This window comes from Phaethon aethereus (assembly GCF_964289735.1).
Source record: "Phaethon aethereus genome assembly, chromosome: 8".
Taxonomy (NCBI): domain Eukaryota; kingdom Metazoa; phylum Chordata; class Aves; order Phaethontiformes; family Phaethontidae; genus Phaethon; species Phaethon aethereus.
This window is the reverse complement of record NC_138584.1, coordinates 2,940,098-2,965,111: the sequence shown is the minus strand read 5'-3', so window position 1 is coordinate 2,965,111 and position 25,014 is coordinate 2,940,098. Positions and strand designations below refer to the sequence as shown.

At 40.8% G+C, this 25,014-nt stretch overlaps 1 protein-coding gene across 1 annotated transcript in view; it reads left to right on the top strand.

The window, feature by feature from the left end:
* Positions 1–25,014, top strand: part of HMCN1 (hemicentin 1) — a gene marked incomplete at its 3' end in the record, with an annotated part of 205,695 nt that overhangs the window by 65,792 nt on the left and 114,889 nt on the right. Inside the window, exons 10-17 of the mRNA XM_082003017.1 lie at positions 1,494–1,615; positions 7,485–7,760; positions 19,552–19,693; positions 20,114–20,241; positions 20,959–21,072; positions 22,282–22,440; positions 23,192–23,386; positions 24,408–24,506. Coding sequence (XP_081859143.1) covers positions 1,494–1,615; positions 7,485–7,760; positions 19,552–19,693; positions 20,114–20,241; positions 20,959–21,072; positions 22,282–22,440; positions 23,192–23,386; positions 24,408–24,506 — 1,235 coding nt within the window. The remainder of the gene's footprint in view (positions 1–1,493; positions 1,616–7,484; positions 7,761–19,551; positions 19,694–20,113; positions 20,242–20,958; positions 21,073–22,281; positions 22,441–23,191; positions 23,387–24,407; positions 24,507–25,014) is intronic.

The following is a 25,014-nucleotide window of genomic DNA, read 5'->3' as shown; positions in this document are numbered from 1 at the left end:
ATGGCGCTACAGCGTTCAACTGTCATGCGTATTCCAAGTGTCTTTCTCTTGCTCTTTCTATACCTTTTAGGGGTTGATAAATCAATCTATTCAAACAAATAAAAGAGAGACAAAGGGTTCACTGATTTAGTGTTTTCCCATAACGTGGCAATTACTTGCCAAAGCTATCATGGATATTTTAGCGTTCATCGGTTTTGTTTATATGCCATAGCAACAGGCCAGAGGGAGCACTGGGACACTGTGGAAGAACCACTGTTTTGCTCATTTATGTCATTATCTGTGTGTCTCTTGCACCATTAGTTGTATAAAAAGTGGTTCTGAATCTTGAGAAGCTGTAAGAGTGTTCGTTTTTAAACACATGTAACCACCAGTCAATGTAGTTATGCTTTTATTCTCTTCTTGACTTGAACATTGCATATGATAGATACACGGTATTGCCCATCAGGTTTGTCCCTGCTGTGATTTATAAAAAACTCCAATTATTCCTCTGGGCTCCTGTTATATTATCTTGCTCGCATCTCTTCTGTACCCCACCCTCCATTTTCAGTCTTGAATCTGCTATATTATCTTGCTCGCATCTCTTCTGTACCCCACCCTCCATTTTCATCTGTCATCAAGACCTCTACCCCACCTTCCATCAAGTCTGTCTTTATATTTGTTATGCTGTTTATTTTTGTATGGCTGGGCAATCAATGTGCAGAATATTGGATTATCATAGTTAGTGCTGGTCATAAGTTCAGAATTGCAGCCGGCAGAGGAGAAGTCGGAGTCATCTTCATGCAGATACTTCACATTTTGCTGGATTGTAAATGTTTGGGATGAGTGTAGTCCCTGCAGTTTAAAAAGTACAAAGAAAGCTGCCTGGATGTAGTTATCTTGTAGTAGGGTAGATGCTGCCCTCTCCACTGCATGAACCTAACAGTGGATTTGCATAGAGGGCGGGGGGGAAGGGGATTATAGCTGGTAAAGGACGGGCTCTCCTTTATGTGTAGCCCCTATCTGTACCTGGGAATTTGAGATGCTCGTGCTGGGAGGATGAACCCCTGTTACTCTTGCTACTAAGAGCCACAGGTTTGGTACCACATACTAGCTCTCCATAGAAACTTGTCGGTATTAAGGGTATTAAGGAAAGGTATCTTCTCAAGTAGTAAATCTAACAATAGAGTATGAGCAGCTGAGTGAATGACTGCAAATACAGTGGTTTTAGTTATTGTGTGCCAACTGGTGACATATGTTAAAGGCATATTTGTAGATGTGCAAGTGAGATGTTCTGCAAAAACTTTACATTCCTTAATACTTACAAAAAGCCTGACAGTGTATATACTGTTTCTTTAAATAAAATCCATAAAGCTAGATCCAATTTGATTCATCAGAGGGTCTGTTTTTCCTCTTAATTATTGTGACAATTTCCTATGTGTGTAGTCAGGAACCCAAATTCTTGTACCTCTTGATTCTTTCAGGAATTTAGTGAGTATGCCCTTTTCTCCCTCTAGAGAATCGTCTAGCATGAGTTGGGAGATTGCCAAGGTCTCCTTGTCCGATGAAGGCTTTTACGAATGTACGGCAACTAGTAGTGCAGGAACTGGACGCGCACAGACGTTTCTGGATGTATCAGGTGGGTAGTAGTCCATCCTTCTACGCTGGGGCATGGTAATACATTGTGCCGGAACATTTAACAGAGAACAATGGTGCTTGGGGCCGATAAAATACATGTCCAGTTCTAAGTATATTTTTAATTAATATGTTTTTTCTCACCCATATATACAAGTGTGCTGATGTTTATTCAGCACACCTGTTTTAAATATCAACATTAATTTTTAAATATTAACGTTGGATTTGTTCCCACTATCAGTTGGGCTTGCAGAATAGGTATGGCCTATAGAAGCAGAAAGTGAAATCTCAGGTTTTAGTTGTTCTCATTTTTATTTCAAGCTGTAGCAATTATATGTTTACTTGATTGTGTGTATGTATTATCTGATAGATGAGGAATTACAAAGGTTGCATTCAGAAGTTTTCTGCTTTTTTAAAAAGAAGAATCAGTAAATTGTTGGAAATCTATTACCTTGCATTTTTTAAAAGCTAATAACTAGGATGAAGGAGGTAAAATTAAATGAGGAATAAATTGGGCTAATCACAAAGATGATTTTGCTTAAACGGTAGTATTGGGCTGCCAGATCCCAAATAGCTAGCAGTCATTATCTATCCAATAGATATTTTTAATAACTGTTTGGTTTTCTGGGGTTTTTAATATTTTTTTAATTTAATTTAAAATGTTCCTAAGTTCATTAAAACCTCGATTTAAAGGACAACTAGTTATAAATCTGGTCATCCATTTAATATGAGTTGGTGTGCCTTATGTGTTTCAAAGTATAAAGCACTGATATTCCACTTGCTGAGGGAGAGGTCATGTAAGTTAATGACCTGTTCGTACTTGGAGACACTAAATGATTATGCCCCATTAATTATTACTAAAAGTTAGTTGTGGTAAGAGAGAATTCTTCCTAAAAAGCGAATAGTGTCATCCTGCTCAAGCTTTGGACATAAAAATTTGGAGTGGGAGAAAGGGAGAGAGCAAAGTCTGTCTGTGGTGAAGGCAAATATAATGCTGCGCTGCTTGTATACCTGTCGGTCTGACTGAGACACGTGGGCGCTGGTTATTGCCTGCAGATGGTGATGTTGAGGGTTTCAACTGCAGATCAGCTAGAAATGTTTCCCAAAGTAAAACAACAGGCTTTACTTCACAGGGTTAATCCTTTTGCTCTATCAGAGGAATTCAGCTTAACTGTAAACCAAGGTGCACCCCAAACACAGGTGGAGAAAATGTAAAAACAGACATGGTCTTGAGCTGCTTCAGCAGACAGTAGAGGTCTTCCGCAGGAAGAGGACCTGCAGGAAAAATTAAGAAGAAAAGCCTATGTATGCATGTGGGTGGATGAAAACCCATGCTATAGCAAATTTTGTCACTTAATTTTTCACAGTTGCAATGCAGTCTCAGGGGAAAGGGAGAAATAATTTCTATTTTGAAACAAATATCCGTTCTATGTAGCTCTCTGTGTTGATCAGACACATGTAATGCAGAAGTGTAAGCTGTTGCCCTCAACCAGGGAAAACATTGGAGCTGAGTCAGTTAATTTACAGTGGCAGTGAGGGTAGCAAAGCTCAGAATAGCAGTTTGAATTCAGCCTCAGGGTTTCATATAACTGCTTGAAATCAAAGTTGTCTTGTCTTTTACCTCCTGTAGTAGCTAACGCAGGTTAGTTGACCTGGATTATGAATCCTAGAATCACAAAACACTTGAGGCTGGAGAGAGCTTTGGAAGTTACCTAGTCCAACTTGCGGCTCAAAGCAGAATTAATTTCCAAGCTTGATTGCATTTCTCAAGAACTCGTTCAATCAAACTTTGAATGTCCCCCAGGACAGAGATTTCACAAGTTCTACAGGCAGCCTTCAGTGCTTAACTACCCCCACATGGAAAATATTTTGCATGTCTAGTCAGAATCTCCCCTGCTGCATATTATGACCATGGACTCTCATCCTTTTTCTTTGTGCCCTGGGAAGACTTGAACTCTGTATTCTCTAAAACAACCCACTGTGTAGTTGAAGAGAATGACTATATGTCCCTTCACCTTCTGTTTTCCAGGCAAAGATGTTCCCCTCACTGCAGTAAGTGCAAATCCAAAGAAACCAGTGTGATATTACTGATTCCATGCAAGGCAAAATTTGTAGAGAAACGGCCCTTTTACACCAAGTGGTAAATTTGAGGAGAGGAACATCCTTTTAGTCATGCAAAGCACTTGAGTAGAACAGAACAGTAACATCAATACTTAGCTAAGTCCTAGCTCTAGAGCGCTATTTTATATTTTGGCTCTGGAAATCCCTCAGGCAGGTAGGCTGTTCCCATGCGCTTTTTTCAAACCATGTTTTGGCAGACAAGAAGCTGTTATATTCTGCCTCAGAAATTGTGGGCATAAAGATTTTTGGTCTGGAATTTGCAACCATCCTCCTCCTCACAGAGAAAACTGAAAGAGAATCCGAACTTTTTTCTTGTGATATCAGTAGCCCTTAAAAGCCAAGAGTGACGAAGGGAAAAATTCCCCTATCCTCTCATTTACAGAGCACTGAGAGATCAACTCAGACTGACTCACTATGTAAACATGAGCAATTAGTTCTGTGTTGAGCCATGCAGAGGATTAATGTGAGGGAGATGCTTTGAAATCCTTGTGTACAAATATTTGGAAGAAAATTACTTGAAATTTCTTCTTCAAGCAAAGTAAACGATCTTTTCAAGTATTCTTCATTTGCCCAGCTTACAGACCGTATATCACAGATAATCCATTTTGTCAACTGCTGAGTGAAAGGTGTAGTAGAACTGTGTCAACATTTTCCAGTTTCAGGAAAAGCAAACGCTTGAGTTTGACTTTGTCTTAGTAGTCTTAAATCTTTAAAATGTCAAATGACTTGTTAGCTTGTGCAGGCACCTTAACCAAAGTGCCAGCAGAGAAGTGGGAGTACAGGGGATTGCTATGTGTTGCACGCTGTTGTGGTAAGAGGCTGCTGTAGTCCAAAAGATGTCATGCCCCACTGGACTGACGTTCAAAAGGTGGGGATTCTAGCCCTGCAGTGGCCATCATATCTCTCTTTTCTTAAGTAACATACTTGGCGATATGCCCATGGAAAACATCACAAGATTTGTCTCTCTCTTTTCTCCCAAACAAACCTAACGTGCAGGGAGAAACTCCATCCTCAGTAAGCCAGCATAGCTTTTCTTGACTCTCCCCTGCACGTCTTCCAACACACAGTTTTGGCAATAAGGGTGATTGCTTTTAGGGACTGTTGGGTTTTTAGGGAGGGAGAGCTGCACACGCAGCCTGCAGAGTGTGCGAGTGATTCCTTGCTGTGCAGATATCTAGCATAAAGCTTGTGAACCTCATCTGAGACCCCACATGAGACTTAAATGAGGAGGAGTTGCGGCTGGCTCTGAGCTTAGGAGTAACTTTCACCCGTAATAAATGCAGACTTTTTTTCTTCCCTGTTTTCCTTGCTTTTCTTAGGATAATTGTGTTTTGGTGTGTACTGACAAAGATTTGGTCTTGCTCTTACAGCTGCCTTATTTCTGCTAAAGCATCTCACTCAGAATGTTATTCATTGCAGATCTTTCTTTTTTGACAAACCAGCCTGGGGAAAAACAAATGGAATATATAGATACATGTTTTTAAGGAGAATGCATAAAGTGACACATAGTGTGTTTTCTTTCTCTAATATTAAAATGATGTCTCCTTTATCAGTGAGATCTCAGGAAGGATCAGGATGACTGCTCCTGTTTTTAAGTATCTGTAGTTTCAGAGTTTAATTCCAGTATAAAATTATTGCAGGAGTGCAATAGAAGTGTACAGACGAGTAGAACAGAAAGCAAATAATAACAAATAGTGGAAGTTACAACATAAATATGTACAGATTGGAAGAAAGAGATCTTGACATTACCCAAGATTGGAGTGGCAACTGTTGAGGGTTGTTGCAAGCGGCTGCTGCCTCGAGCTGCTCCAGCCTAGGAATTCCTGCTGCCTGGCTGCTGGAGCCCATCCCTGTGAGCCCAGAGCCCTGAGGGTATCTGTCCCGGACCCACGGACACTGCTGCTGCTTTCCTGTTGGCACAGTCATCGGAAGCGAAGCTGAGCCTCTCTCAGACACACAGAGAACGCTGGCACAGACAGAGCGCTGCCTTCAACAGCAGCGACGTGTAGGGCTTGTATAAAGCATGGGGCAGCCAACTCACCTCCTCCTCCCCGGCTGGTAAGGATGGAAGCTCACTAGTGAGAGCACATACGCACCGCTCTCTCGAGCCACGTGCACATTTGCAGATCCCTGGAGTACTGGCATGGCCCCTCTGTCCCCGCGACACCCCTGCCCAGATCCTGGACCCTCTAACCTGCTTCTTGCCAGCTGTTCCAACTTGAAGTTTGCTAACAAACTGCACACCCCCCTTCCCCCCCCCCCCCCCGCCCTTACACACACCCTGTTTGGGGAAGGTACCAAACTGCCTGAGGTCCTCCTCTGCTCCAGTAGCTGGTACTCAGAGCCCAGTCCCTCCAGTAGCTGACGCTCACAGGCCTGGGGTGCCTACCTGCCCTGGTCTGGCTCCAGTAGCTGGCACCCAGTCCACTCGCACTCGTTGCCCCAGTAGCTGGCACTTAGTCCTTGCAGGACGCGCATAGGAGGGATGGGAAGTGCGATTACACAGAGGGAGAGTTTAAATAAGACTTAATAGGACAACAGGACAGGCTGTGGTGATCAGGCAGGGGGCTCAAGTCAGACAAGAGTACTGACTGGCAGTGTTTGAGATGCATCAGGCCCCTTTTATGCCCCTTTCTGCCTGCTCCTCCCTTTGCTCCTCCCTGATTAATTTCCCTGCCCATTCCCTCACCTGTTTGCATAGTTCTACAGCTTCCCCAGCTTTGTGTCCTTATCAGTTGCAAAGTCCATCTTGGCCCTCTTTGAAGTGATGCCAGTAGCTTCTTGATAGCCCCTGAATTAGCATGACAAAGTTTGTTTCTTGTCATTGTCTTTGCTACTGTTTGTTTGTCAGGTCTGTGTCTCTGTGTACTGTGTTTATTACCTCCCCTTTTCCTTATCCCTTGATCAGGTCCTTGATCAGATAAAATTAAGGGAATAGAGGTGCTCTCCTTCCATCTTCCCTTGTAGAAACCATCATGGGAAGAACTTAATGATGATGCTTAGAATCATAAAATCTTTGGGTTGGAAGGGGCCTTTCAAGGCCATCTAGTCCAACCCCCCTTGCAGTGAGCAGGGACATCTTCAACTAGATCAGGTTGCTCAGAGCCCTGTCCAACCTGACCCGGAATGTTCCCAGGGATGGGGCATCTACCACCTCTCTGGGCAACCTGGGACAGGGTTTCACTGCCCTCATTGTGAAAGCAGCTGTTGACTTGGTTTCATTGTTGCTAGAAGACCTTGCTAGTAACATGTTCTTTTCATATAAAGCCTGTAAAAATTTAGTGCGTAGCTCAGATTCCACCATGTGTGATCATACCTCAGCCAGAGATCAGTCTCTGAGACCTGGTGGTGGCCCTGTCTCTTCTTTCTTGTTGATGCGGCGCTCTGGTCTCTTGCTGACTTTGCCCAGTCAAGATGAGTTCAAAAGAACAGTGCTACATCCTCTCTCGTACACGATGTGATCTCTCATCCTACATCATGCAATAGTTTTGACCTAAATCAGGTGTGTTCTTGTGATGTAAGCTCCTGTCAGGCAGCTTAGCACCAGGGAATGAGGATGCTGCCCTGGGTTCTGTTTCATGGCTTCAGCAATGTGAAATTAAACCAAATAGTAACTAAAAAAATTTTTTTTTTTACTTTTTTTTTACCTCTGGAGTGTACTTAAAGTTGTTTCTCAAGAATCCACAAATGAAGCAAAGGTTCCCAAATCTTTCTCTTACAATTTTGTTCTTTATTCTGTTCTTTCTACGCAGAGCCTCCACCTGTGATTCAGGTTCCTAATAATGTCACGGTTGTCCCTGGTGAAGGAGCCATCTTGACCTGCCTAACTTTAAGCACAGTGCGTTACAATCTCACCTGGCAGAGAAATGGCAGGGATGTGAGGCTCAAGGAGCCTCTGCGAATAAGGATGATGAGCAACCTGTCTTTAGAGGTGAAGACTGTAAAGCTCACGGATGCTGGCAAGTACAACTGCATCGCTTCTAATGAGGGTGGATCTGCCACAGCGTCAGTCTTCCTTACGGTGCAAGGTAATGAGGAAACTGTGTGTTAAACTTACTCTGTCCTGGTTTATATTTTCTCTATCTTGAGCTGTCTCTCTTAGTAAATTTTTTTTTTTTTAATGCCTGTTGATAAAACCGTGTGGAGACTGGCTGAACATTATGCAGTTCTTCTCTGTTTTAAAATGGCTATGGGAGTCGCCAAACAGCCCTAGAGCTCTTTTTGCGAGATTGCCTTGTGCTGTGTGTCTCTGAGCCATGGTTTGATCCTCCTCCTACAAATGCCAGTTTGACTGCTGTGCAAGTGAACGGAGCCTGAGGTAGTTCTGTTGTTAGTGTCCACTAAAGAGTAGAGCACAGAAATAGCAGCACGCACGCACCACTCCCTGGTGTTTGTTGCCAACCTCTACTTTGAGAAAACTTACAGGCTGACTATGTGGATTATCTTTATTTTTTTTTTCAGTGAAACTATAACTATAATTATATATGTGTACCTACATTGGTAAAGGTTTCTGTGTTCGTCTGGATTATTTTGTATCTCTTTATAACAGAATAGTACTTCTGAGTTTTTCTGTGTATTATGTTATTGTATCTGTTTTATAGTGCCAAGCTAAGAACTAACTGCAGTTTTATCAAGGACTAAATTTTATGAAGACAAGGACCTTAAAAATATGTCCAAACTGAAAAAGACAGCATGGGTGAGACCAAACAAGGTCTAGATCTGTGCTGTTGCTTCATACTAAGAACAAATTTTTAAAAAGTATGTATAAATTCAGTAATTTGTCTTGGAGCTAATCCTTTTAAAATTTGAAAATACTGCAGATTTCTCTTTGTTTGCCTTGGTCATGTGGAGGTTTGAGCCTTTGGTTCCTAGCTGCCTGTCTGTTGGCAGGAAGAGACACAACTCAAAATGTTTTAAAAAAATGACTATTCTGTCTGCTTGTAGGTGATGCTGACAGCATTTCTGCTTGCTGATTCTGTGCAGAGTGGGTAGCTTCATTAACGTTGCTGCTCTAATTCTAGTACTTTATGAACTGATGGAAAACTTAGAATTATGGAGAAAAGAAATTCAATGGAATTGCCTGCCTTAAGGTGCTCCAGAACAGAGAAAGGTGAAAAGTGGAGTTGTAACGCTTACTCTAATGGGATGTAGTTTTTCTTATAGGAAGAGCATACTGGTTTACCAAGGTGGAATAAGTAGGCCTGCAATCACTTATGTAGGACCTATTACAAAATACAGCAGAATAAAGTGTTTCATCATTGATCTATTTGAATTAGCCTTAGATGGCTACAGTAAAGTTATCACTGTTAAATTTCTAGCAAAGCTGAAAAAAAGCTATGAAAAAGCTCAACCCCCGTATGTTTGGAAAACCTGGTTTTAAATTCTATAGGATTTTTCCATCCAGACAATCATTCAAGCATGTCAAAGGCAGCAAGAGAAGAGCCCCCCTCCCTCGCTCATCTCTTCCTGGGATTTAGATTTTCCTCTCTAATGTCTGTAGACCAGCTGGGAGCTTTAACACAATGACGAAATTACTTCTGGCAGTTTTTTATAGTAAAGCTTAAGAAGTTTAATGCTGCCACAGCAGAATATTGAGTTTCTAAATCACTTATATATGTAGAATGATTATATCAAATAGTTGGGAATTACGTTTTGGCTGGTACTGGTATTGCTAACAGCTTTAAAATGTGTCCGAGATAACCCTCTTGGACAGTTTAGACAGGCTTACTTAAGAGTCTGAGTTGTGTTTTCTTTCATTTCTGATGAAAGATGCTTAGAAAAGAATAAATACGTAGGAAACACTAAGCTGCAGGAGTGTCTGCCTCTTTGTTGGAAAAAGTAACCTACTGCCAACCTTTTGAGATGCTGAATGGTATCAGGATGGTTGTATGCGCTATTATTTATGATCATTTTAGTTTGCTTGGACAAAAAGATTTCTATCAGATTTCTGGAGATGCTGCTCTGGTGTGTGATTGTCATGTACAGCCTGCAGTGCTTGATGGGGTCTAGAATAGTATTCAAAAGAACAGTTTATGTTTGGCAGCAAAAGAGTAAAGGGTGGCTATATGTAGGAAGCAAAAGCTTTATAGGGTTGTCATTATTAACTGTCTGAAGAAGGAAGTTTGAAGTCTTGTTAATAGATTGAGATGGGTTCATGTTTTCTGTAGTTGCAAGTAATTCAGAATGTCAAATTTTAAATTAATATTGAAGCCCTTTATGATGATGACAGCTCCATATAGATCTCTGACTTTTGGATCATAAGGGATTGCCACTGCTTTCACCCCCATTTTCTTTCTGGAGTGGGAGTTAAGGCAGAGAACAAATGTTGGTAGTTCTAAAAATAACCCAGCATCTGCTTTACATGCTTAAGTGGATTGTAGTAAACCCTTGTTTTGAAATCTTTTGGTTGGATGCTGCTGTTTCTGAAAGAGAACATTTTTGTGGCAGCAGCTGTACAAATACAGACTGAAATCTTGAATGAGAGTTGACTTTTTCCCCCAGTTGCGTGTTGAGTGTTGAAGAACATACTATACTAAGTCACTAATTGTTCCACACTAATACTGAGCACAGCTAGACGAAGATCCTGTTTACAACTTGCGCTTATTTGTGGATCGGCGGTATTCTTCTCAGAGTAGTCTGAAAGGTCAGTTTTATAAATTTCAAGGAGCATAAGCTCTTGAGCCTTCTAGGAGTGTATTGGTGCTTATTGAGTGCTATGACTGACTTTTAAAGTCCACACTCATCTTTGGGTGTTGTTAAAAGGCGGCTACAGAGCGTGAATTGCTCAAATCCTCCCAGCAGATGGGTCTTGCGTGAAAACATAAATGAATTTGTAAGGGCATTCACTACTTTTCCAGATGCTTCATGTAACTTATCAGAAACCTGGAGGAGCATATTGCAGCCATGTAAGGCTAGAGAATGGCCAGGAGTGTGAAACACTGATCCTATCATCTTCAGTGATACATTTCTCACTGATGAGCGAAATTCCATGAGCATGTAAAACTTTTTCTTTCCAACTTGCACAGCCAGTCTTGTAGGCAAAATATGAGTTTGCTGTATGCCGTATTAATTCAACCTGATAAAAATGCATGTTTTGGTAGCTTGATGTTTAGTTCTTGATGTTTTCATATACATAAGTAATACTGATTTGGGGGGTGGATTTTGAGGAATTTAGGCTTTTTTTTTTTAGTTGAAACAGTGTGCATGCTGAAGAGATTGATTTGTGGTGGGGTTTTGTTTCCTTACCCTTCCAAGAATTTCAAATACACAATTAAAACTCAGATCCCTGAAATTTGGGCAATGCTAAATGTGATTTTTGTGGTAGTCTTGGTTACCCCTGTTTTCTGGTGTAAGTAAGAGTAGACACTGAAGCACTTTGTTTAATGATTGCAACTGTCTTTCGCCTCTACAACACATACAGTATGTAGAAACTTTTACAGCTTTTGCTTGTGTTTATGTTGGCAATTAGTAGAGATGCTTGAGTGTAGTAATCTCAGCATATGATGAATTCCAGCAGTAGACCAATAAGTGAGGCAACACTGAACATTTGTCTTATTGGGAGCCATCTCTAAGGTAATCAGGTGCCAGCTGCTGTGCCTTGAGCTCATGGATGAACAGCACGCAGGTCAGTGTACTATTCTGACGTATTTCTTTTTGTGAATGTACAGGTAGAATAAAATCATACATGCTGTAGTTACTCTCCATGGCATGGTGGGTTTCCTTTACCTGCTTATTTGCTAAACATTTAAAAATGTGTAAATGCCTGTCTGCTATCACCATCATACCTGAAAGGCATTTTTAGCATCTGCTTACAAGTAGCACAGTTAAATAATTCAGAATGATCTGTGCTAGCAGCTAAGTGTTAGAAGCACCTAAGTGGCACCTGCAAGAAAAAAAACCATACATATCATGGTTCCACTTGTCCACATAAGAAATAAAGTGTATGTTTGACTTTGGGCATCGAAGAATTGTCATTGCTGTAATAAGTCTAAGTGATCTTTTGTCAAGCCAACATGTGACAAGAGTACTGTCCTACTGTATGAATGGAGTCAACTACGTCAGATGTGCAGTGGGGGAAAGCAGGACCTGTTATTCTGAGAAGATACAAGTGTGCTGTCTACTGTAGGGAACTGATGTGCACACTTACTAGCCAACTAGTAGCTTGAAATCCAGGTTGAAAAAAAAATTGCCCAAGAGACAATGTATGTGACTTGGCTCAACCAAAGCAATGGTAATACTTGGGTACATCCCAACAAGGAGCAGAAACCAGAACGGAATGAACACAACAGGACCTTCAGCGTGAATGTGCTTATATCTGGAATAATTCCAGGGAGGAGACTGCCTAGATGGACAGTCTCAAAAAGTAAATTAGCTGCTTGGCACTGCTTCCCAGTGCTTTGTTCCTCTGCTCTTTTCTCTGAAAAGAGATAATACAGAAATAGCAGCTTAGTCTTTGAGATCTGTGTAACTGATCGTGTGCATATCATTCACTTAGGTACGTGGATACGGACTGTTAATAATGGGCAAGGAGAGATGTGTTATACTGCACTGAGCTCTTTAAACATGGAGAAAACAAGAAAGGGAATAAAATTGAAGCATTACTATTTACTTGCTATTTCAAATTTAGAAAGTCAATTGAATGCAAGGTGTCTGTCCTGAAGAATGAAAAGCATAGTGCCTTCTGGGCTTCTTTCTAGGCTGTTACTTGGGACTGTCTGAGAAGATGAGCTGGTATTTTTTCCTGGCTGCATATTTTAAAGTTATCACTGTGGCATTTCTACCCCTGTTAGAGCAGGAAGTAAAATGGTTGAACTCTCAATAACGTTCTTTGATGTGAAAGTCAGTATTCTTTGAAAGAAAGCTACCGAATCAGTACCTGTCAGTCTGCTAGGTGCTAATTATCATTCATAGCAGGGCCAATGATAGTCATTAAGCTATTTTTCAGAAACTAGCCTCTTGCACAGGAAATGCAGGTTAGCAGAACTCCTGAGCAGCCTCTCTGGAGTTCTCTGCCACTCAAGAAAATTAATGAGCATTCCCAAGTTCATTTGCCTTCTCCACACAGCCGCCATTCATAAGAGGTTCTTTTCTATGTTTGGTGAAAGGGAACTGATGGGGGAAAAAACTGTTTGTGTTATTAGACCAATCACTCTTACAGCCTGAGTTCGTCAGTTGGCCTGAACTTACTGTTTGGGAGGTTTCTTTTGATAATATTCCCTGGGTGAGATCCTCTACAAATCAGTACAAAAGCAGGACAAACAAAGCGCTCTCATCAGATAGAAATCTCTTTACATTTTCTGTGTCTTTTATATCATTTGTCACAAATTCACCTAAGTGAGTGATGATTAAGCTTAATTTTATAGTGTTTTATAGTATTCAGATTATGCATCATAGGAAGAGTTCTTACTGCAAAGAATCTAAGTCCGAACTTGGTAAAAGATAAAAAATTAGGGTATTAAATAAAACAGGAAATCACTCCTGCATCTCAATTTCTGTCATTTGATTTGCTTTCTTGCTGCTTTATCACTTTATCACAGAAAATGTAGGCCTTCAGAAGAATTTCTAAGAGGAGTTTTGCAGGAATGGAGCCATAATGTAAAATCAGAAATCAGTACTTATAAATGTCTTCTGACCTACCCTAACCTCTGGTTCAAGGCAATATACCATGTGGATCTCTTGGAAACTAGCTTCCTGCACAGGATGTGTGATCTCTGTTATTGCAACAGTTAGTAAAAGGCACAAGGAAATCATTAGTTAAACTATTAAGTATTGTAGCTGTAAGAAAGGTGTTGGATTGGCAGCCCTTCCAGGAGGGCTGTGTGCACTCCCTGGTACTGCACAGGAGCATTAACAAGTTCAGTTTGCATCTCAGTAAAGTGACCCCTCTCTGTCGCATGAAGATGGGCACGCATCCCCCAAGAAGAACCCACTAAGCTCCAGAGGTTGAAGTCCCCTGTCTCACTTTCTGTAAAGTACTGGTTTTCCAAGATGGTGTTTCTTTATCTGCAGCATGTTGGCGCTGGCTCTGCTGGAGCAGGAAGCCTGAGATTTTAGTTTTCTTTTCTAAAGGTGTTCACCAAGTGTTTTTTTCTGAGTCTGCCAACTTCTAGGGCTGAGTACAGACCTGGGACAGGGACATGAGGTGGCAGGAACCCACTTCCTTTCTTTCTGCAGGTCTTTCTCCCGCAGGGATGGCGGCGTGGTGTCAGACGCTTTCTTTATGGCCTTTTGTTCACAGCTGGTGAATACTTACGCGCTTCATTTTTTCTGATGGAGTCTGCATAAGGCCAGTGAATGCCAAGTTGCAGTGGAGCGCAGGGAGGTTGTGAAAAACAACTTTGGTGAGAAGACTCTGGCTGTAGCGCGTATCCGCATGTCTCTTGGACGGTAGTTCCTTTGGCCGCAGAGGGAGAAGGGGTGATCCTTCCCCTGCTGTCTCTGAGTTCTGGGCAGGCGCTGCGTGGTGTATCGCGGCAGATCAACTTGTTCTCTCCTGCGCTAGCCAAGAGTGCTCTTGGCGTCGGTGGAAGCGCGGCTTACGCGTACTCCCTGGCTGAACAACAACGGATCCCGACACCGCTCTCCCTCTCGCTCCATAGAAGTTAAATTTGGGCTTGGAAGTGTCGTGGAGAGTCTTGCAGAAGCAACCACGAATGCGGCTGCTGCGTGTCTTTTACCTGTGCTTTTCCAGTTACGGACGCAGCCGTTCCCGCGGCTTGTTGTGCGGCGGCGCCTTCACGGTGTCCGGGGGCGAGGGATGGCACCCGGCAGCACGCCCTGCGCTTCTGCAGGGTTGGGGTGGGCTGCGGAGGAGATCGCTGGGGGCTTGGTGGCTAAGCGAGACGGCTGGCAAGCGAGTGAAGCAAGATAGTGATGTCCAAAGAGAATGTTCCTTTTTAATTAGGTTCACTTGGTTGACGCCAAAAGTACAGATGAATGTGCTTGGCCGATCAATGCTGAAGGCTAATTTTTGTTTATCCCTATTGAATGTTTTGATCTTTATTTATGCTGTAACAAATCCGTTCTCAGCTTGCTATTCAAACAGAAGCCTTTGTCAGCTTTTCCGTTTATGTGCAATGTTTCTTCTACACATCTTTCATTTGGCCTGTGAACAAAAGTATAAAATTGAATATTAATTCTAATGCATATTGGTAAAACATGATTTAAACTTAATAGAAATCAGATGAATGGAGAGGATTCCTTTTGCAAGTGTAGTGACAGGTTATGTGTATTTGTCTTATTTCATAACATAGGGTATCATGTGAATTCTGTGCCTGATCTGACATCAAAGTGGAAATCCACCGTCTGGGAGGAATTCTTCAGTATCTGTGTAACCCCAATCTCACTGCCATATGTTAACAGCTATCATAATAGTAGCATTGGAAATTTTTCCCCCCCTATGCCTTCCCAGTATGCACTCCTTGACGCTAACATAACGTAGTTTGTTAGACAGTTTGAGCTTAAAGCCATTCACTTCCATTTATATGTTTCCACGTGGAAAAACTAAGGCATATCCATGGAAGTCACAGGAAGACAAGAATTTGTAGACATCACTGTGGTCACGCACAACTTTGGCCTGAAGAAAATTAATTTTTCGCACCAACACTGCAGTTCCTGCATTACTAAAAGTAGCGTTCTGTGGTAAGCACCCGCTCTTGCAGTATCTCGGTGGTTAGAAGCCCAGGGAGGGCAATACAGACCCTTTTATAATTGATGCTAACAAGAAAGGTTTGTAACTATAGAGAACTGCTAGCGAGCAGACTGGACACAGGGATGGGGCTCCATCTGTTCTCTGCCAGTATCTGTGTGTATGTGGGAAGTTCTGGATATTTCCTGTAAGGTCTGGAGGAAGTGAAATTTTACCAAAATGAAATCCTTGTAAAAATGTGCAGCAAGCATGTACCTACTGCTGCAGTGGTTGTGTGCTTACATGGTGTTTTTTTAAATCTGAATACATTTAAATATCTAGATTTTTTAAAAAAAATCTAGATATATTTTGTTCTTATTGAGCCTTGTTACTGCCTTACTTGTCAGGTGAATAGGTTGGATCACTCAGTTTTCCAAAAATGCTCTTAGTGTAAAAGTCAAGAAAGAATCTTGAGGGTGCTGCACAAAAATTTGGTACTTTATGAGTAATAGCTCAGTCAAATATCATCTGCAGTGTGGCTTTTGGGGAAAAGTTTCTGTTAAGAAAGAGAAAAAAGCATGCAGAAAGTAGTGAAAAAACATTGGCAATAAGTGGTTTTTACTGATAAAGGCTGATGATAGAGTTGTTTTTACATTGTATGAAATAAAAATCTGGTATTTGCTGTCCCTTTTTCATGCTAAGTTTAACTGCTTCACATGGTTTTAATGGTTTTTGGGGCCAAGGATGGTTACAAGTGGGAATGCTTTGGACCCTGAAATCTTCAGACCAACCTTCTTTCTCTTAAGAAGCTTTATGCATGATCTATGTTGTTTCAAAGGTTTTATTCTACAGCCTTGAGTGGGACTGGCACTGCAAGGAGCTTGTGCTTCTCCTGCGCATGTACAAATAGTCTCCCCTAGACGAAGAACAAAGCAAAAGAAATCAAATTGACCTGTCATAAGAAACGTCACTCTGCATGCCTGCCTGTTGCTGGCCTTTGAGCAAGAAAGCAAGATGGTTAATTAGTGGCAAATGTGGCCTCGCTGATTCTGGCTGGTAGCTTGAGTATTACAGCTGTGTATATTGACTTTTTTCAATTAATTTCATTGGTTATGTGTTAAATACAAATACTTCTTCCATCTTCTGCTCACCTGATGATATCATTGTGTGAAAATAACTGCACGGGCAGTGATCTGTTGCCAAAGCATGGTGTGTAATTGTCATATGAGACAGTTTTCTAATATCGACACGGGAGGAGACCTTCCTGAAGTCCGGAGCATGCAGAATATCTCCCACTGTCTCTTGGCAGGGTTTAAAACAAAATAAAAATAGCTGAGAAAGCTGTGCACATCATGAATCACTTGAGGACAGTTCTGTAATTTGCATCCATTTCTTGCCTCTCCCTACCCCCTCGTATCTGGATTTAATCCTGGTACTTCTGGAATTAGGGCTCTGCCTGCCTCTGGTGCCCTTCCCCTGGGATCTCAGAGCTTTCAGAGCTGTCATGAAACATGGGAGGGGCTTTTCAGGACCCCGCAGTTTTTTATTAAATCTACTCTACAAATGAAAAACTAATGAACTGGAGGAAGGTTAACGGACACAAGTTTAAGGAAGGAAACAATAAGGCCTTATATGCATCTGTGTTTACAGTTTTGCAACTGTATGCAAATTATAGTTGCTGTCTATTATTTAATTTATTCCTTGTCTTTGGCAGTATAACTGCATGGTTTTGCACATACTGTTACTTGCAGATCTCTGGCTCCTTTACATGCTTGTGCGTCTAGTTAATGACTGAAAACAGAGTCGTCAAGTCCTGGCAACAAAAGTTCTGCTCCCCCCAGAACCAGGTGCCATACTACATCAAAAAGCCTTCCTCAAGACAGCAATTACATTTCTCTTTGAAAGAGGGGCTTTATGCGCTTCATAGGGGCATGCAGATAAGTTTGCATGAAACACTAACAGCTGTGAATTATTCATGAAACTCAAACACAAAACGTAGTGCAAATATTTTAAATAAAAGTATACAAAAAAAAAAAATTTAAATCAAAGTTATGTCCATGACTTGCATGCTCATGTTGCTACTAATTATGTTTCAAAATTAGTATTTTCCTTGGGAACCTTGCTCTCCTATTCAAGATGTATTACAGGACAAATCATTCTCTAGGAACTGTGACTGTGGCAGACAATAAAGCATCTCGTATCCATGGGACAGTCATTTCTCCCCTGCCGTGTAGCTGTGGCATGTTGTCATTAGTTCGTATTACCAAGTGAGACTGGACCTGCAGAGGCACAAGCACCTTGTTAAAGTCAGCAGTGTAACTTGCTTGATAATGTGTATAGACTGGCTGAGCTGTATTTCCCAAACCTATGCTACTCTTGATAAACCCTTCCACATAAAAGGTGAAGACATCTCCTGCTCTTCTTATCTGTGCTGCTAATTTGATATTTGAGCATTTGAAAACTGTTTTATTTCTCATTATCTCATTTTCCACCAGTCACAAATCCCCTCTCATTAAGTGTGCTGAGATTTTTGGGGAGGAAGATTGTTTTCCCCACCGTGTTTCTGCCCTGCGAGGAGGCAGAACCTGCCTCAGTCCTTTCCTAGAAGCAGTGTAATCTTCTGCAGGAAAATTCTTCTTCCAGAAGAATTTCTGTGGAAACTGTGGTTTTTAGTTAGCGGCTTTTTAAATAAATGGTATTACAACACAGAACTTAGACTATAATCTTCCTCCCCGCAATGATAATGAAAAGAGCATGGTATTAATTCTTCCAGAAAGGCGTTTGTAGTAGCACTCTGAGTTGTTGCTGTTTGCGTAATGACAGACTGAGCTAGGCAGATGTTCACCTGGAAGCTGCATAGCATCACACCTTCATCTTGTCCTTGACGGCTTATGTCATGCGTAAATAGAATGTGTGTAAGAGCCAGTAGGCACGTTTTTCCTTAGCAGCCTCAAAAACATGTCAAACGTCTCCTGAGGCCATAGACTGGTGTAATTCCTGCTGAAGGTAATAAAAAAGAGCTATGTGGAGCAGCCTGAGATTCAAGATGTCTCTGTTACATGTGTTTAGCCTCTTGGACTCTCCCGAAAGGGAGAGTTAGGCTTAGACTTTTCATTCTATGGAACCCATTGGCGCAGGCAGCGTGTGATCCGCCAACAGCAAAGCTCCGAAGATGAAGGTTGATGCTACTGATCTAATAGTAGCCAGTTTCATGCCGTAACGAAGATGAAGTAGCAGCAGTTAGTACTACAAGTTGCTACGTTTTCGTCCATTGAGTGATGTGGATCTTCTTGCAACTGTAAGTTAGACACAAATCATAGGTACCATAGAAGAAAATGTCAGTTGCTGCAGTGAATTGTTTTGGCAGTCTTTTTTACTGAGGAAGTCTGTCTAGGGATGCAAGTGAATGGATTCTGTGAAGCTCACCAATTCTGTGAAGCTCAACAGTCTCTCTTCTTGAGAAAATGCAGCTGAAATAAATCCGTGACATTCGTTGGCATTGTTAACATGCTGATTCAGTTGTCTTTGGCATGGTTTTGCTGTTAACTTCTTTCTCTGTGTGTGCATGTAGGTCATGACTTTTATTTTCATCGCTCAGGTTTTATCCTTACTGTTGACCTGCCAGAAGGCTTGTGCTCATTGGTTTTCAGGAGTCTGCACAAATTTGACTCAAATTTCTCAAAATCATCTCTGTTGCCGCTTTGAGTTTTAAGCGTGCATTAAAAGTTCTAAGTTAATTATTACTTAATTATTATGTTCAAGTTGAATCCATGCAAAACCACTAATGCTCTCATAGTTTCTATTCAAAATGATGACCTGGCCCAACTTATTTCAGCCTGGCTTTGTCACCTTGATGGATCACGTTGGTGGACTTTGCTTGGTGCTGGCAGCTCTTTGTCAGAATTGGTGCCCGCATTTGGGAGCTCCAAATCCTGCATCTCAGAACAAAGCAAACTCTGTAGGCATGTGAATAAATTTGGTTTCTGCACCCTGAATCCTGACTTTCTAACTTTTACAAAGGTACGTATGTAGACTGTGCTAGAGGGAGCGAGGAAACAAGTGGGCTCTGACCTTTATTAGTGTTGTTTTCTCACTATAGAGCTGTTTGGAAATGGGAATAAAGTGATGATTATAATCTGTAAGTGTTTTCTCAATGGATATTTTTAATTGCTTTTTTTAATTTCTTTCACTAGAACCACCTAGGGTTGTCATTTCACCTAAGAATCAGACTTTTACAGAAGGCTCTGAAGTGTCTATCAGGTGTTCTGCAACAGGTTATCCAAAGCCAACAGTAATATGGACACACAACGATATGTTTATTATTGGTTCAAGCAGGTAGGGGTTACAGCTTTCTCTATTTATTTTTGTTCTTTTCCTATGTGAGAAAGCAGTTTTGAAGAATGCCAAAATATTCTGAGTATTTCTTCCACAGAAGCCTGTGAGTTTTGGAAATAGTACCTCAACCTTTGCCTTTATAACTCTTTAATTTCAATTTCCTTGTCTCTAAAATAAAAATACTTCTCTTCTTCAGAAGGCTTTTTACAAGATTAGTTTAAAGGCTTTTCACAAAATACATTGGTATTCTCTGGTAGATATAACAACACTAGTATTGTTGTTTATTATGAGAAAAAAACAGCAATACCTGTTCATAAACCATCTGCTGCTGCTGCTGCTGTTGCTGCTTGGAGTGTGGATGTAGCAGTTATTCTCTTTTCTTTAACTAATCATTCTGGTTGGTCCCCCGTGTGTTCCCAGGTATAGACTGACCCCAGAAGGCACCCTAAGCATAAGAAAGGCAGTTCCAAAAGATGCAGGAATTTATGGTTGCTTGGCAAGTAACTCGGCTGGGACGGAGAAAGAGACATCCACCCTTACATACATCAGTAAGTAAAAGAAAGAATATAGCAAAATTAAAAAAGCAAACTACTATATCACCAAGGAAGAACTGCTGAAATTAGTAGAAGCATGCAGAACATACTGTTAGAAATTTTAAAAAAAAAGCTCAGAAAGGATGTTGAACAGCTCACAAATGTCCTTTTTGTTTTCTGTTCAAATCTGAGTAGTATTGTTAGGTGATATTTGGGACTCAAGGTTTCTTCTTATGCTGTTTTTAAGAAAAAAAAAAACCCCAAAACTCGACAACCCTAAGATTGGGTATTAAAGGTGGGTAGGCTCGCAAACCTGATTAGGTCTTTGGAGAAGGAATCATGTTTCGGTAAATTCCTGTAGCGTGCTTAGCGCTCTGGAGTCCTAGTCCAAATTGTTTACTCTAAACACTACATTAATATATTAGTAGCAGCCTGGAGCAGGAGAGAGACTGAATCTTTTTACTTTCTACATGATCAAACTCTTCCAATTCTTTCCTTAAATTCCTGTGTATTCTATGTATGGTCCAGGTGCTCTGGACATTCCAGACTCTACTTTTCCCTGTTTCCCAGTGTTTATCTGTCACCTTACATGATTTTTAAGGCTTTCTGACTTTCAATGCAAATATTCTTTCACATAACAAGAGAAAATTGGAGTATTTCGCGGTTTATGTCTTTAAAATGGTATATGCTTTGGATGAGGAACTTATTTTTTTCTATAATGTTTCTTTTTAGAGGGACCAACATTGACCATAGTTCAAAGTGAAATTCTGGTTGCTCTTGGAGACACGACGATTATGGAGTGCAAAACAACCGGAATCCCACATCCGCAAGTTAAATGGTTTAAAGGTACACTTATTACTTCGTGTTTGATTTATTTACTTTAGCAGTAATATTTAGAACAACTATCCTGAGGTGACCTCATTTTCTCAAAAGCTTTATGTAGTATTCAACCAGTGACTTGACGTGTGAAATTCTCTAAATCTGGAAGATGAGGCACTTGACTGTGAGAGCATAAATCCTTGCTCTTGTTTAAAGACAATGGATGAACATACTGTAACATAATTAACAACAAAAAGCAGAGCCTCTTGCCTACTTAAATAATGTTCATTTTTTTGTCAGAAAAAGTTTAGCTATATGCTACAAAAAAATCACAAAACATTTTTCTATTTTTCCCATTGAGTCTTTGCTCAAATTCCTTTGCAAAGTCTAGGGAATTTTATTTGTTCCTTCTGAATCCCAGAGGTATCTGCTACGGGTTCTGAAGTAGTGAGGCGGGATGTTGGGTATGTCAACTGCAGGAGTTTTCGTAGAGTTAAATGAGAGTCAGAGAATCCCCATGCCTCAAGATTGAACATTTGTTCTCAGAAACAGCAGTTGGTGCCTGTGTGTGGTTGTATAAGCCACCTGCCTGCTGATTTTCTGGAAAACCAGTACTCTTCTTTAGTAGATAATGCCAACAGGTAGCTTATCTGGTCCAATCTTTCATCTCTGACAGTGGCTGGAGGGGAGCACAAACCCTGTTCCGGTCTGTTTGCAAATAACTGTCCCTCAAAGAAAGCTACTTCTGCACTCACTGTAGTTAATGGTTGGCTATTTTAAAGCAGGCTTTGATATTCATCCCAAAGAGTACATGTGGGCCAATTCTGAAGGTTACACATCAGTATTGTGGCTTCTGCTGAGCTTGAGAGGTAGCAGAGCTGTTTTCTAGCCTTTGCGGAGTTCCCAGCTTGGTACAGAGCTGGCAGACAAGTGGCTGCCACACGTAGTCTCTAACTTGGGAAGGAGAAATACAACCTGGCACGCTGTCCTAATGCTGATCTCTGTCCAAAGCTACTTGGGTTTGTATTCCCCTTGTGAAACAAATAAATAAAAAGAGATTGTATCTAATATAATAATGATTTTTTCCACTTAGTTGAGTGGAAGTCAGAGTACTCATCTGCTGAATGAATACAGGCACTTCGTGAACTAATCTCAAACTTAGACACTGTTTTGTTGGAATAATTTTGGTAAATACCCTGTTATGTTTCAGTTACTTTTTTTTCTGTCTGTACTTAGGTGACTTAGAGTTGAGGGCATCAGCATTTCTCATTATTGATACTCATCGAGGTCTTTTGAAGATCCAGGAAACACAAGATCTGGATGCTGGTGACTATACTTGTGTGGCTACCAATGATGCAGGAAGAGCTTCTGGAAAGATAACTCTAGATGTTGGCTGTAAGTAGCTTGCAAGCTAGACAGTAATACTCTAATTTCAGTGTTTCTGTGTCTGGTCACTGGTGCCTTGGTTATCTGAACCCTTCTTAAAGTATGTGTAAGTCTGTGTGTGTGGTTTTTGGTGGTGTTCACTAAGCTGTTTCCTTGCACTAGTTGGACTCCAGCTTTTCTTCACTCTTACTTCTTTTGCAAAGCAGAGAAGTTAAGATGAAGAAGAGAGAGGCAGAGGAGGAGGAAACTTTTCAAACCTCATCCTAGCATAGTTCTCAAGTAGAGAATATATTATACTAACTTAAGTCACTATGTAAGGTTATTGTAACTTAGTCCTTCCTCTCCTCTTTTCCTAATTCTTTCTAACTGCTTGTGGCCTGACACACCACATCTTGTTATAAATGCATGTTCCTCTCAGGCACGTACACTTTCTGAAGCAATGAGCGACGCTGTTTGAAGGCGATGGGGAACTTACAATGCTAACACTTGAGTGTGCATGTTTGTCTGATGAGGGTGGCTGAACCTTCTTTCTTTTTTTTTTTTTTGAGATGTTTAGCCCGTTTCTGACCTCCCCGTTGTAAGTACAGAGCATGTGAGGGTCCTTTTGTAAAGGTGTTGCTAGAGCCGGTAATCTGTTGTTAGAAGAATAATTGTGCATAATGTGACATAAATTTAGATCATCAACATTGCAAGCAGAATGTTAATGTCATGTTGCAACACCAATTCACTTTCTGTGTGCTCTTTTTTTTTCCCCCTCCAGCTCCCCCTCTTTTCACGCAGGAACCCAGCGACGAATCTGCTGATATTGGTGCAAACATCACACTGCCATGCTATGTTCAGGGCTACCCAGAGCCAAAGGTTAAATGGAGGCGGCTAAATGGTGCTTCCCTTTTCTCAAGACCATTTGCAGTTAGTTCCATCAGTCAACTCAGAACAGGAGCTCTGTCTATTAATAGTAAGTAGGCTAAAATTTTAAAGAAAATATGCCAGAAGGAAATACGACATATGCAATGCATTTAAGTTACTAGACTACTTCATAAAATTGCTAACTGCGTAAAAAGACTGGATTTTTATCAGAGATTGTGTTTCTGATACTGACTTCATTGCTGTTGACTTGCAGTTAATTTTCCTCTGAGTTTGTGAATTCAGGTATGTTTCGTCATTGGCTTCACCCTTCTTCATAGAAGTTACAACATCTTCGTTTAAATAAATGTGGGTTATGGTCTCTGTCGGTACTGAGGAGCCACGCAATTTCTTTCCTTTTTGTTTTTTGTTTTGTTTTGGTGGTTTGGGTTTTTTTGTTTAGTTGGTTTTTTTGTTTGTCTGTTTCTAAAGTCATTGTTTTAGACAAGCCCTAACTTGGGCATTAACTGCAAAATTCTGCAAGTGGCTTTGTGATTTTAGTTACTTGGAGCATTTCAGTCACCCGTACACTAACTGATGTTACTCTGTTTTCTTAATTAGCTCTTTTATTCCTTTCTAGACATAATCAGGTTGTGTGAAATGCTTCCTCTCTGCTGTACATACAGTGCAGTAAATCATGACTTATGTACTACCGTGTGCCTGTCCGCTCACAAGCGGACACATGTTGCTGTATGTAGTAAGCAGTATTCCACAGGAAGTGCGCTACACGGTAGCCTATGTATGTGTGGATATATAGTATATATTATTTATGCACATTAGTATATACTATATTAAAGTATATGCAATATATAAAGTGATGAAAAGTATCTCATATATAGATATATATAGAGAGAGATATATATCTATATATATGATACATCTCACGCTTTTTTTACTCAAGTGCTCATATAGTCATTGCTTCTGTGCTTGGTGACAGATGGAAAGGAATGATCTGGCCAAAAATGAATATTTGAAACTGAAAGATAAAAGGATAGGGTACCCACGTATTGCAAACTTCTCAATATCACTTCCGATGCTGCTATCTGATCTCTTTTTTTTCCCCTCCCCTCTAGGTTTGTGGGTCAGTGATGAAGGCACTTACATCTGTGAAGCTGAGAACCAGTTTGGAAGGATTCAGTCACGGCCAGCCACGATCACAGTAACTGGACTAGGTAAGACTGGTTAATGGCAGTGACGACAGTGAATGGAACGGCTGGCAGCATTACAGTACCTGGAATGCTCTGGAGGAGGCAATAGTCAGTGGTGTTTGTACAACAAACAGGATGTCTGTGGGTTATGTATGTACATGGCGATGAATCTATATGCTTTTATCTGTGGCTATGTTTACACATATGTAGTCATCCACACAAACTGAAGCAGAAGACATTTACGTGGAATATTGTTTTTGATTTCAGTGAATTCTGCATGATAGAATGTTGTCTTTTAACTGATTACAATAATATGAATTAGTTCCATCTACACTTGATAACATGGACCTTAAAGAAAGCAATTTATCCTGTCTTCCATTTCTTATTTCTAAGTAAATTTATTAAGGAGTAAAAAATCACAATGATGAATGCTAATGATGGGGTTTCTGCCATTTTAATTCCTCTTAAAAAAAAAAAAAAAAGGCAAGCAGCAATGAACTTGTTTGGGTCAGTGTGTTGATATAACTGGATA